The sequence below is a fragment of the Leopardus geoffroyi genome, chromosome E2 (assembly GCF_018350155.1).
Source record: "Leopardus geoffroyi isolate Oge1 chromosome E2, O.geoffroyi_Oge1_pat1.0, whole genome shotgun sequence".
NCBI lineage: Eukaryota > Metazoa > Chordata > Mammalia > Carnivora > Felidae > Leopardus > Leopardus geoffroyi.
The window spans coordinates 18,907,222-18,919,922 of record NC_059335.1 but is presented as its reverse complement, the minus strand read 5'-3'; the positions used below and the strand labels follow the sequence as shown (position 1 = coordinate 18,919,922).

Sequence of the window (12,701 nt, the reverse complement as noted above, 5' to 3'; positions counted from 1 at the left end):
ACAGATCTGTACATCCCGACCTTTGGGACAGGGTGTACATCCCCTCTTAAGTTATTTGGGGATCACAACTAACCAGGGGACATTCCTGGGTGTTTTCTGAAGGTCTTTGAAGGAAATCGCCCAACCAACTCTATTGTGTTCACCAAGCTCACACCATTCATTCTGGGAGCCTTGATTGGTGAGTGAGCGGGGAAGGTCCTGGCCTGGGGTAGGTTGGATGAAGCTGGTAGAGCCCTAATGTGCCCCATCTGCCACCTCTGTAGCCATGTATGAGCACAAGATCTTCGTTCAGGGCATCATCTGGGACATCAACAGCTTTGACCAGTGGGGGTGAGTTGCTGCTCCTCAAGGGGAGGGTGGAGAATGCCTGTGGGCAGGCTTACGGATTTCACTGGTGATGCTGGAACCTTCCTCTTATTCTTATCGTCCTGCCAGGGTGGAGCTAGGAAAGCAGCTGGCCAAGAAAATCGAGCCTGAGCTTGACGGCAGTAGCCCAGTGACCTCTCACGACGCTTCCACCAATGGGCTAATCAACTTCATCAAGCAGGAGCGTGAGGCCAAAAGCCAATAAACTCGTGCCTGGCTGCAGTCCCTATTGTGACTGGTCCTTCTTTGTCCCTCTTCACCAGAGATGTACTGCACAGTCCTTCCCAGAGCACCTTCTGGCTGTAGGCTTGGAGTACAAGCCCTTTGGGGGAAGCTGGTCTGGGATTGCTATCATCACCCCTCCATGTCTGTGTGCCCTCTGTTTTACAACTGGCTGAAGTGTTTCAGTGCAGCTGATTTTTCTGACCATGTTCACCTTGTTCGTGTATCAGAAAAATAAAGATGCCACAAAGGCGGTTGTAGGCTTAGCCTCTTCTTGTCTCTGGAAGTGGTGCTCTACACAGGAGTTAGGGCAACCAGGAGGAGTGATGTGCCTCGACTGAGGCTTGACTTGTAAGTGGTGAGCAGGTCCAGAATGGAGGATGGTCCCTTGAGAAGAGAGTGGAGGAGACATGGGGCACAAAGTCACAAGGGCAACTTAGCCGCTGTAAGCAAATCCTTTTCTTTTATCCGCTCCTCACCTCAGTGATTTTGGAGGAATTGCATGCTTCTGTTCACTGGATCTTAGTTCTAAAAGCTGCATTAGATTATGTCTGTTATGGGTGAATACCTAGCCCAGATCAAGGGTAGTGATCATCTTCTGGCCAGATGCTCAGGAAGTTCTTTTCTTTCAGAAGACAGGCACTGAAAAAAGGATTTTTGAGCAAACTACCCTTTTATCTTCTGTTCAAGATACTTACCTTCTATTCAAGATATTAAATAATACTTTTGGCCCCTTAGGCAGAAAGGGAATTTTACTTTAAGAGTCAATGAGCAGGGGCGCCTGGGTGACTCAGTCAGGCGTCTGACTTCAGCTCAGGTCATGATCTCACACTCCATGAGTTCCAGCCCCGCGTCAGGCTCTGTGCTGACAGCTCAGTGCCTGGAGCCTGCTTAGGATTCTGTCTCCCTCTCTGCCCCTCCCCTGCTCATGTTCTGTCTCTGTCTCAAAAATAAATAAAAGCATTAAGATAGATAGATTGATAGATAAAGAGTCAACGAGCAGAATTGATGGCCAGGCTGGAGGCTGAGCTTTCAGGGTCTACACTCGATCATCATACAGGGTCTAGACAGGGAAACTGCTGCCCCTTTCACAAAAGCCCCGTCATCACAGCTGCCTTCACCCCATTCTCTCCTGGGTTGCCCCTTTCTGAGTTGTACTCTGGGTTGGTCACATGACTTCCTCAAGACAGGGAAAGCTCCTGTAAGAAGACAAATGGCACCCATGAAGGTTCAAAGGGAGGCATACCCTAATTACGGAATGTGACCATACAGATGTAACTATCTGCTTAAAATACTGCTTGGAAGTTGTCAGCACTTCTTTTTCTAATGGTGGTGTAGTTCTGTTTTGTTTTGTTTTTCTTTCCAAAAGCAAATGCCCACTCCTCTAAAAATGATCTTTGATGGTCTGGCTCTGTTGAGGCCCCTCCTAACCCACCTTCTTTCTTAATCTAGCTGATAAGTGAAGGCCTTATTATTATTTTTTTTTTTAATTTAAATCCAAGTTAGTTAACATAGAGTGTAAGGTGGTTTCAGGAATAGAATTTAGTGATTCATCACTTACATATAACACCCAGTGCTCATCCCAACAAGTGTCTCCTTAATGCCCATCAGCCATTTAGCCCATCCCCCTACCCACCTCCCCTCTGGCAGCCCTCAGTTTGTTCTCAGTATGAGTCTCTTATGGTTTGCCTCCCTCTCTGTTTTTCCTATTTTTCCTTCTCTTATGTTCATCTGTTTTGTTTCTTAAATTCCACCAGTAAAATCACATATGTTTTTCTCTGACTTACTCTGCTTAGCATAATAACTCTAGTTCATCCACGTTGTTGCAAATGGCAAGATTTCATTCTTTTTGATCGCCATGTAATATTCCATTATATATATACACCACATCTTTATCCATTCATCAGTTGATGGACATTTGGGCTCTTTCTATAATTTGGCTATTGTCGATAGTGCTGCTATAAGCATCGGGGTGCATGTGCCCCTTCAAATCATCATTTTTATATCCTGTGGATAAATGCCTAGTAGTACCATTGCTGGGTTGTAAGGTAACTCTATTTTTACTTTTTTGAGGAACCTCCATACTGTTTTACAGAATGGCTGCACCAGTTTGCCTTCCCACCAACAGTGCAAAAGGGTTCCCCTTCTCCACATCTTCCACCAACATCTGTTGCCTGAGTTGTTCATTTTAGCCGTTGTGACAGGTGTTAGGTGATAATCTTGCTGTGGTTTTGATTTGTATTTCCCTGATGATGAGTGATGTTGAGCATCTTTTCATGTGTCTGTTAGTTATCTGGATGTCTTTGGAAAAGTATCTGTTCAATCTTTTGTCTGTTTCTCCACTGGATTATTTATTTCTTGGGTGTTGAGTTTGATACATCCTTTATATATTCTGGATACTAATCTTTTATCTAATATGTCATTTGCAAATATCTTCTCCCATTCCATCTGTTACCTTTTAATTTTATTCTTTCCTTCACTGTGCAGAAGCTTTTGATCTTGATGAGGTCCCAAGAGTTCATGTTTGCTTTTGTTTCCCTTGCCTCCAGAGACCTGTCTAGTAAGAAGATGCTGTGGCCTGTTTTCTCCTCTAGGATTTTGATGGCTTCCTATCTTACATTTAGGTCTTTCAAACATTTTGAGTTTATTTTTTGTGTATGGTGTAAGAAAGTGGTCCAGGTTTATTCTTCTGCATGTCACTGTCCAGTTTTCCCAACACCATTTGCTGACAAGACTGTCTTTTTTCCAGTGGATATTCTTTCCTGCTTTGTCGAAGATTAGTTGGCCATAAATTTGTGGGTCCATTTCTGGGTTCTCTATTCTATTCCGTTGATCTTTGTGTCTGTTTTTGTGCCAATGCCATACTGTCTTGATGATTACAGCTTTATGTAATAAAGTTTGAAGTCGGGAATTGTGATGCCTCCAGCTGTGGTTTTCTTTTTCAACATTACTGTGGCTATTTTGGGTCTTTTGTGGTTCCATACAAATTTTAGAATTGTTTTTTTCTAGCTCTGTGAAGAATTTTGGTGCTATTTTGATAGGGATTGCATTGAATGTGTAGATTGCTTTGGGTAGTATAGAGTTTTTAACAATATTCTTCCTGGGGTGCCTGAGTGGCTCAGTCAGTTAAGCGTCCGACTCTTGATTTTGACTCAAGTCATGATATCATGGTTCCTGAGATTCTTTCTTTCTGCTTCTCTCTCTACCCCTGCCCCACTCGCACTATCTCTTTCTCTCTCAAAATAAATAAATATTAAGAAACAAACCAGTATTTATTCTTCCAATCCACAAGCAGGGAATGTTTTTCCATTTCTTTGTATCTTCTTCAGTTTCTTTCGCAAACTTTCTACAGTTTTCACCGTACAGATCTTTTACCTATTTGGTTAGGTTTATTCCTAGGTATTTTATGGGTTTTGATGCAATTGTAAATGGCAGTTTGTATTTTGTAAATTGTAAATGCAAATTGTAAATGCAATTGTAAATGGGATCGATCAATTCCTTGATTTCTCTTTCTGCTGCTTTATTATTGGTGTATAGAAATGCAACTGATTTCTGTACGTTGATTTTATATCCTGTGACTTTATTGAATTCAGGTATCAGTTCTAGCAGTTTTTTGATCGTGAATGCCTCTTCTCATCAGAAGCACTTTCTCTATTACAAAGGAGCAAGCACAAAAAAGTCTGTAGAGACAAAAATTCTAGGTGGTAGAGTTCCTCAGGCTCACTTGGCTTCACATGAAAGGTCTCTTAGGAGTAGGAGCACTGCTCCTCTAGGCCAGAGGCCAAGTCTCACGTCTTGTCCTATGCAGGAGGAGCCAGCACATGTCCGTTGGCCACATGTCCCTTGGCCCTGTCTTATTCTCTCCCCCCATCACCAGCACTGTCACTTGTAGCTTCCACTTGTTGTGAGTTCTTCAACAGTGTATTATTTAGGGTTTTCCAGAAAAACAGAACCAATAGGCTATAGATATATGTAAGGAGATTTATCATGGGAATTGGCTCCAAATCCCTCCTGTGATTCTGGAGGCTGAGAAGTCCCACAATATGCGATCTACAAGCTGGAGACCCAGGAAGAACGAGGCAGGTATGTTTCAATCTGCTGTCTGAGGGCAGGAGAAGATGGATGTCTCAGCTCAAGAAAGAGAATTCTCCCTTCCTCTCCCTTTTTGTTCTCTTAGGGCCCTCAGCCTCAGTGGTGATGCCTATCCACACAGGTTAGAGCAGATCTTCTTTACTCCATCTACTGATTGAAATGCTATTCTCTAACCCTCACAGACAATCCCAGAATTAATGTTTCACCAGCTATCTGGGCATCTCTTAGCCCAATTAAGTTGATGCATAAAATTAACCACCATAAACAGCTCTTCAGTGTGAGATTTAAGCAGCTTTCAACATTTTCATTTTGTACTTGCTCAAGTAAATACAAACTGGGGGCCCCGCCTCGCTGTCTGTCAGCAGAGCATGTGATCTTGATCTTGGGGTTATCAGTGCGAGCCCCACGTTGGAGGTAGAGATTACATACATACATACATTCACAAAAAAACCTGTATCATAACAATGAAGTGTGTGAATCTGACAGGGAAGTCCAAACTATAAAATCATTAATTAAGTGGAATCCTTCAGATCTCACACATGCAAGCACCTTTTTGTTGTACCGTTCCAAGGACCCCACAAAAATGTTTCTATCAAATTTGGTGTTAAGTTGCCTCTGGAATTCCAGAATGTGGCAGCGATTAACATCTTGAAGATTCATCTTAAGTAGCTTTCATGCTGCGATCACACTTTGATCAAGAGATTGTAGTAGGTAGTGTTATAGAAACAGATGACCGATATTGGAGAAAGCTCAGTAACTATTGGAAGATCTCTTGCTGTGTTAGCAAGAATACCAATTTTGTAGGTTCTTTTTTCAATAATTAAAATATATCTCTTGAGAAACCTAGCTAAAATAACAAGTATCTGCCAAGTCATCCAGCCTATTTGGCTAGACGAGAAGTGAACACCAAGGTCAGACTTCACAATGCCTTTTAAAGCCATCAGATTGGCAGTGATGAACCAGTAACAAGCTGGTTTTGTCTCCAGGTCTCCTGTGATGGGGCTGGAAGCAAACATGAGGCAATTATATACTGCTTTGAAGGTGTCAATCATTGAAAACCTACACTTCCTTTTCTTCTTCTTTTTTTAAGTTTATTTATTTTGAGAGAGAGAGATCACGAGCAGGGGAGGGGCAGAGAAAGAGGGAGAGAGAGAATCCAGAGCAGGCCCCACACTGTCAGTGCAGAGCCCAACGCAGAGCTCAATCTCACCCCGAGCCTAAACCAAGAGTCGAACACTTAACCGAATGAGCCACCCAGGCGCCCGTCTACACTTCCTTTTCACGCTACTGTATGAAGACTGAATAGTGCTTTTGCAACATGTGTTTTTAAAAGGTCAGGTTTATTGAGGTATAGTTTACATACAGTAAAATTCACCTTCTTTTATAGTGCAGTTTTGACAAATACATAGTGATGCAACCACCAGAGTTGAGATACACAGTGTTTAATTTTTCTTTTTTTTAAGTTTTATTTATTTATTTAGAGAGAGAGCATGTGCAAGTGGGAGAGGGGCAGAATCCCAAGCAGGCTCTGCACTGTCAATGTGGAGCCCAATGAGGGACTCGAACTCACGAACCCGTGAGATCATGACCTGAGCCAAAGTCAGACACTTAACCGACTGACACACCCAGTTCCCCAATATACAGCATTTTCATCACCTCAGAAGGTTCCTGGTACCCCTTTCTGGTCAATCCCTACCCTGTGAACCCAAACCCTGGTAACAATTGATCTGATTTCTTTCCTTGAAGTTCACCTTTTCCAGAATGTGGCCTTTTGTGTCTGGCTTCTTTCACTTAACATGATGTTTTTGAAATTACCTAGGTTGTTGTACCACGGGCATTTGAAAAAACGATTACAGAAAATTCCAAACATATAAAAATAGTATAATAGATCTCTATGTGCCTGACACCAGATGTAAACATTTATCAACTCATGGACTGCTCCATAATTTCCTCTATAAGCATTTTGATGTACCTGTAAAAATTAAAGACTTTTTGTGTGTATCTTAACGATAATACTATAATTCCACTTCAGGTAAAATTTTTTGGCAAGACTATTTTAAAGCAGATCGTGAGTACTTCCTACCTCAGTGCATTCGGAGGCACAGACTATCTGAGGCTCCTGGATTCTTAGCCCACAACAGCAGCATTCGCCTGTCATCCACTGAAGGATCTCAAGGGGGCGGGGCTGTCTCGCGGTTGTAGCGAGACGCATGCGCGGAGAGGAGCACCGGCTCGGCTGCCGTAGTTCGCCTTTCCACGTGGGCGCCTCGTCGTCATGGCGGCCGTTCGGAAGCCAGTGCTGCTCGGGCTTCGAGACACTGCAGTGCGTGGCCGCCCCACGGGGCCGGGCGCCTGGACCGCTAGCAAGCTGGGCGGCCTTCCGGTGAGGTGGGGCCCCGGAGCTGGGGTCGGCGGGTGCTGGTGAGGGCTACGGGGTGAGGTCCCTGGGCAGAGCCCGGGTCTGAGCGCCTTACCTGTCCTCAGGACGCCTTGCCCTCCGTAGCAGCGCCGAGGCCAGCGTGTGAACGTTGCAGGCAGCCTCTTGCCCTGGTCGTACAGGTATACTGCCCCTTGGAAGGCTCCCCGTTTCATCGGCTACTGTACGTATTCGCTTGTCCCCGCCCCAGGTGCAGCATGGGCGGAGCGCGCAGGTAGGCGGGGAAGTTCAGCAGGGTGGGTGGGAGCTGAGGTCCGCACCAGCCACACGGGATAGCGACAACCGCTGGCTGGTGCTCTGCGTTGCACCCTCACTGCCATTTATTTTTACCCTGAAGCTGGAAGGTGTTCCGCTCCCAGTGCCTGCAGACTCGAGAGAAAGAGGCGCAGGACGCACAGGTAAACCGGTTGTGACCAGCGTATTATGATTTGCTGTAATTTGAGGGTATTTTCCAGAATGTCGTTTAAGACAAACTTTAAGCAGTGGTCTTTGAAGTATGTTGGAGTGGTTTTTGCACTTTTCTGAACCATGAAATGCTATCTTAAGATTTTTGTTGTTTCTTTTAATATACACTGAAGGCCTTGAGGCACATAATTCCCTGATGTTTCTGTTTGGAAAAAAGTATGGATGTGTACGCGGTTATATGTAACACATATGTGTGTGTTTTACAGTACATATGCTTAGTGTCATGTGTGTACATGTGTATAAAAAACATTTAATAAGAAATCTGAATTTATTGAAATCAAAAAGTAGGGCAAGTTGGTAGCTGCAGAACAAAAATTCAGCTTCCTTTGCCTGGATGTCACCTTATATATACACTGAGTTCTTAACATGTGCCAGGCATGGTACCAGCAATATCGGGAATGAAAAGATGAAGATCTGGTGTCTGCCTATATTTGTCAGGGTTCAGTTGCAGGTAATAAAAAAGCACTGAACTGTTAAAGTTGAAAGAATTAGGTTTTTACTAACATTGGATAGGCTGGAGGGGGCAACTCCAGGAATGACCTTCAGAACCACATCTGAGAATGGGCTTGTTCAGGAGCTGCTAGACCACCTTCTGCATCCACAGTCAGAAAGCTGAGATGTGGTCTGGTGAACTGGAAGCTGCCCTTGTCAGATCTTTTGCCTCCAGATCCTTGCTTTATATCTATCTACAGACTTTTGCTTCATGGCCTCTCTCTCCACTTCATTCTGTTTCAAGTTTGTGTCTCCCTCGTGGACCTGATTAAGGGAGCCCTGATTATATCTGGAACTCTAACCGCTAAGGAGTCTGGGAAATGTAGTTCTTTCCTGCAAACTTCTGCAGTACATGAAGCACAACTGAAAGAGTTTGGAATAGGTGGTTGAAAAAACCACTGTACTACATCTGCCACACTGCCCCTGAAAAGGGAAGACAATTTTTTGTCACCTCCAACATGCTTTGGGTGAATGGGGTCCAGAAAGTTGAATCAGAGTGTGCAAGAGAGGAAGATAGTGGTGCGAAGGCTCCCTCAGGAGGGTGAAGGGATTTGTAGCTCAAGCCAAGGGAATAGGTGAGATCACCCAAGTGATCTTGATTCACTGGACTTGATTCACTGGATATTTTTCCAGGAACAGGAAAATGGCCTTGCAGCTGAGGATTGGTGTGAAGGTGCAGATGACTGGGGAAGTGACAGTGAGGAGGTGCCACCACCACAGCGTACCTTGGATTTTGGAAATGATCCCCACAGCGCCAAAGACACAGACTGTACTGCTCAGCTCCGAGATCTCCACCTGCAGGATACTGTCCTGGGCGCTGCTCCTCCTGTTTCTCCCGGGGAAGAGATGGCCCTGCCTTCCCTGGCGCCCCAGTTCCTGCCCTACTACATGTGTGTTGTAGATGAGGATGACTACAGGGACTTTGTCAGTCTAGACCACGCTCATAGCCTTCTGAGGGATTATCAACAGAAAGAAGGAATGGATATGGAACAGTTGCTTTCCCAAAGGTGAGAATGTGTGCTGCTGAGGGTGACAGGTGACTTGACCGGGAAGCTGCCACAGTAGGTGCCCTTTGGTTTTATTCTGGTAGTTGGGGAAACTTTTTCAGGCAGAACTTGTGTGTGTAGCACCTTTCTGCTTCACTCCTCTTGATGAGAAAGGAAGACCGACAGGGGATCTTACCAGCCAACCCTGAGTTAGCTTGAAAACACTTTGCTCTGTTCATAAGTACCCTCAAGAAAAGGAACAAAGAAGTTAGGGTTGCCAGTTTCTCCAGAAGAGCATGTGTTTACTGTCTCTTTTTTTTTTTCTGTTTTTAAATGTATAGCTCAGACAGGTGACTTAGAAAAATGCCATTTGTTTTTTAACTCTTGGCTGTGGCTCAGGAACTGGCCTAGGACTTCAGAGACCCTGCCAGAGCCTCGGCTCATCAGTAAAATGAGAGTCGTGTTGGTATCTCTGTTGTCTGTCTCACCAGAGGGTTTTAGGAGTCACATGAGAGAGGAGATCTTGAAAGGCTTTATAAACCAAAGCCCTCTAAAGAAAGAAGCATGGTCATTTTTGCTATTATAATAGGATATTTGGAAAGATAACCTGTGTTTGTTTGTTCGTTTGTTTGTTTGTTTTTTACCAGAGCTGTTTCCTTCGTAAGCTTTTCGGAATAATGTTGGAGTGCTTGCAGACCCGTTGGTGTCTGAAAATAATCTATAATGGACAAAGAAATGGAGAGAGTCAATGGGCATAGGACTTTTAAAATTGCAGATAATCATCCCAGAGTTGAAAATGACTAGGGAGCAGAGCTTGGGAAAAAATAACTAGGGAGCAGAGCAGGGGATTATGTTAGATATTATAAGGTATTAAATTTATTATTTTTTAAGTTGTGTGCATTAAGTTGTTTACTCTTCTAAATATTGTAATTATCTGGATATAGATGCTCAAAAGCATTTTCTGCTTTTCTTAGTCTTCCTGGTGATGGTGATGAAAAATATGAGAAGACCACAATTAAAAGTGGAGATAAGATATTTTACAAATTCATGAAGAGAATTGCTGCTTGTCAGGAGCAGATTTTGAGGTAAAGGCACATTTTCTTTTATTGTTTTTCTTGATTATAAGAGTAATACATGTTAGTTTGGAAAATACTGGGAAATATGAGAAAACCAGAATCTGTAATATTCCCCAAACCAAGAGGCTGAAATTTTTTCATTTATTCTATTTTATTTTATTTTTTTAAGTTTATTTTGAGAAATGGCGCAAGCCAGGGTGGGTTAGAGAGAAGAAGAGACATAATCCCAAGCAGTCTCTGCAACATCATTGCAGAGACCAATGCTGGGCTTGAACTCACAAACTGTGAGGATCACGACCTGAGCCGAGATCAAGAGTTAGATGCTTAACCAACTGCACCACCCAGATGCCCCAAGAGACTAAGATTTTAATATATTATGTTCACTTATTTTTTTATGCATTTGGATGCATGCACGTAGGTAGGAATTATGTGTTTTAATTTTATTTATTTTTTAAAAGTTTATTTATTTTGAGAGATACAGTAAGTGTGCACGTGCACAGGGAGGGGCAGAGAGACAGTGAGAAAAAGAGGGAGAGAGGGAGAATCCCAAGCAGGCTGTGTACTGTCAGTGCAGAGCTCGACCTGGGAATTTGATCTCATGAAACATGAGATCATGACCTGAGTGGAAATCAAGAGTCAGACACTTAGCCGACTGAGCCACCCAGGTAGCCTGGAATTGTATGTTTTTAAAAACATATTCAGGGGGCACCTGGCTGCCTCCGTCAGAAGAGCATGTGACTCTTGATCTCAGGGTTATAGGTTCAAGCCCATGTTGGGTATAGAGATTACTTAAAAATTAAACAAATAAGCTCAGGGGTGCTTGGATGCTTTAGTCAGATAAGTGTCCAGCTCTTTTTTTTTTTCTTTTTTTTTTTTTTTAATGTTTTACTTTTGAGAGTGAGAGTGAGAGCACGAGCAGAGGAGAGACAGAGGAGTGGGGGGGGGGGGGTGGGCAATAGAAGATCTGAAGCGGGCTCTGTGCTGACAACAACAAGCCTGATGTGGGGCTTGAACTCACAAACTGTGAGATCATGACCTGAGCTGATTTTGGATGCTCAACCAACTGAGCTACCCAGGTACCCGCAGCATCCAACTCTTGATCTTGGCTCAAACATGCTCTCACTCCTGGTTTGTGAATTCAAGCCTGCTTGGAATTCTCTCTCCCTCTCCTGCCCCTATGCCACTCGCCCACTCGTTCTCTCTTTCCCTCTCTCCCTCTCTCCTTCTCTCAAAATAAATAAATAAACTTTAAAAAAGCACACATAATTTGGATCATACAGTATAATTTTTTTTTTTAAGTACACAGAATCTAGGAATATCCTTTTAGTACATTGAGAACTTTGATTTTTTGTTTTTTTGAAGATTTTATTTATTTATTTATTTATTTATTTATTTTAAATTTTTTTTTTTTTTTTTTCAACGTTTATTTATTTTTGGGACAGAGAGAGACAGAGCACGAACGGGGGAGGGGCAGAGAGAGAGGGAGACACAGAATCGGAAACAGGCTCCAGGCTCCAAGCCATCAGCCCAGAGCCCGACGCGGGGCTCGAACTCACGGACCGCGAGATCGTGACCTGGCTGAAGTCGGACGCTTAACCGACTGCGCCACCCAGGCGCCCCTATTTATTTATTTTAATAAAGCTGAACTTTTATTTATTTTTGGGACAGAGAGAGACACAGTATGAACGGGGGAGGGGCAGAGAGAGAGGGAGACACAGAATTGGAAGCAGGCTCCAGGCTCTGAGCCATCAGCCCAGAGCCCGACACGGGGCTCGAACTCGCAGACCGCGAGATCTTGACCTGAGCCGAAGTCAGACGCTCAACCGACTGAGCCACCCAGGCGCCCCTTGAAGATTTTATTTTTAAGTAATCTCTGTATCCAATATAGGGCTTGAACTCACAACCCCAAGATCAAGAGTTGCATGTCCCGCAAACTGAGCCAGCCAGGTGCCCCACAGAGCTTTGATTGTTTTTTTTCACTTGTCTGTTTTCCTGATTTATGGACATTTAATGTTGTTTCCAGACTTTTGCTCTTATACGTTATACTAGTGAATAGGTTTGCACCTAATGTCATTTTGCACGTATGCAGGTATATCTGGGGTTACGTTCCCTGAAGTGGCATAGTTAAGCAAAAGGCTGTACAGAGTTGTAATTTTGATTAATAGTACCAGAGTGACCCTCCTAGGACTTCAATTCCTACTGGCAACTTGTAAGTGCCTGTTTTTCCATAGCCTCACCTATAGTGTGAGCTTCATGCTTTTGTATTTCTGCCAATTCAAGTGAAAACGCACATCGGGGTATAATTCATTTTGCTTGTTTCTTATTATGAGCATCTTTCTCTGTTTTTGAATCATTCCTATCCATATCTTTTGTCCATTTTTCCATAAGTTCTTGGTCCTTTTGATTTTTAGGAACTCTTCATGTATTAGGGAGATTAGGCCTTTATTATGATTAATTTTCTTGGTTTGTTTGATTTTGACATTGCCTCCGGATATATCTTTGGATGTCTAATTGTTCCCATCTAATTTGTTTCAATTTTGCACAGGCTTTTTTTTTTTTTTTTTT

General features: G+C 43.4%; 2 protein-coding genes and 1 long non-coding RNA gene across 4 annotated transcripts in view; 2 read left to right on the top strand and 1 right to left on the bottom strand.

The window, feature by feature from the left end:
• Positions 1-840, top strand: part of GPI (glucose-6-phosphate isomerase) — a 26,084-nt gene extending 25,244 nt beyond the window's left edge. Inside the window, exons 16-18 of the mRNA XM_045442505.1 lie at positions 103-178; positions 264-330; positions 436-840. Coding sequence (XP_045298461.1) covers positions 103-178; positions 264-330; positions 436-571 — 279 coding nt within the window. The 3' untranslated portion in view covers positions 572-840. The remainder of the gene's footprint in view (positions 1-102; positions 179-263; positions 331-435) is intronic.
• Positions 616-6,875, bottom strand: LOC123579031. The gene is made up of 2 exons (XR_006702598.1): positions 6,764-6,875; positions 616-975 (listed from the first exon to the last, which is right to left on the bottom strand). It is a non-coding gene; the product is annotated as an uncharacterized LOC123579031 (long non-coding RNA).
• PDCD2L (programmed cell death 2 like) overlaps positions 6,797-12,701 on the top strand; it is a 22,623-nt gene continuing 16,718 nt past the window's right edge. The window contains exons 1-5 of one of the 2 annotated variants that reach the window (XM_045442507.1): positions 6,797-7,063; positions 7,165-7,280; positions 7,455-7,515; positions 8,714-9,081; positions 10,035-10,145. In XM_045442507.1, the coding sequence (XP_045298463.1) occupies positions 6,956-7,063; positions 7,165-7,280; positions 7,455-7,515; positions 8,714-9,081; positions 10,035-10,145 (764 nt within the window). In that variant the 5' untranslated portion in view covers positions 6,797-6,955. Of the gene's footprint in view, positions 7,064-7,164; positions 7,332-7,454; positions 7,516-8,713; positions 9,082-10,034; positions 10,146-12,701 lie in introns of both variants that reach the window. The other variant, XM_045442506.1, reaches the window with a different exon arrangement.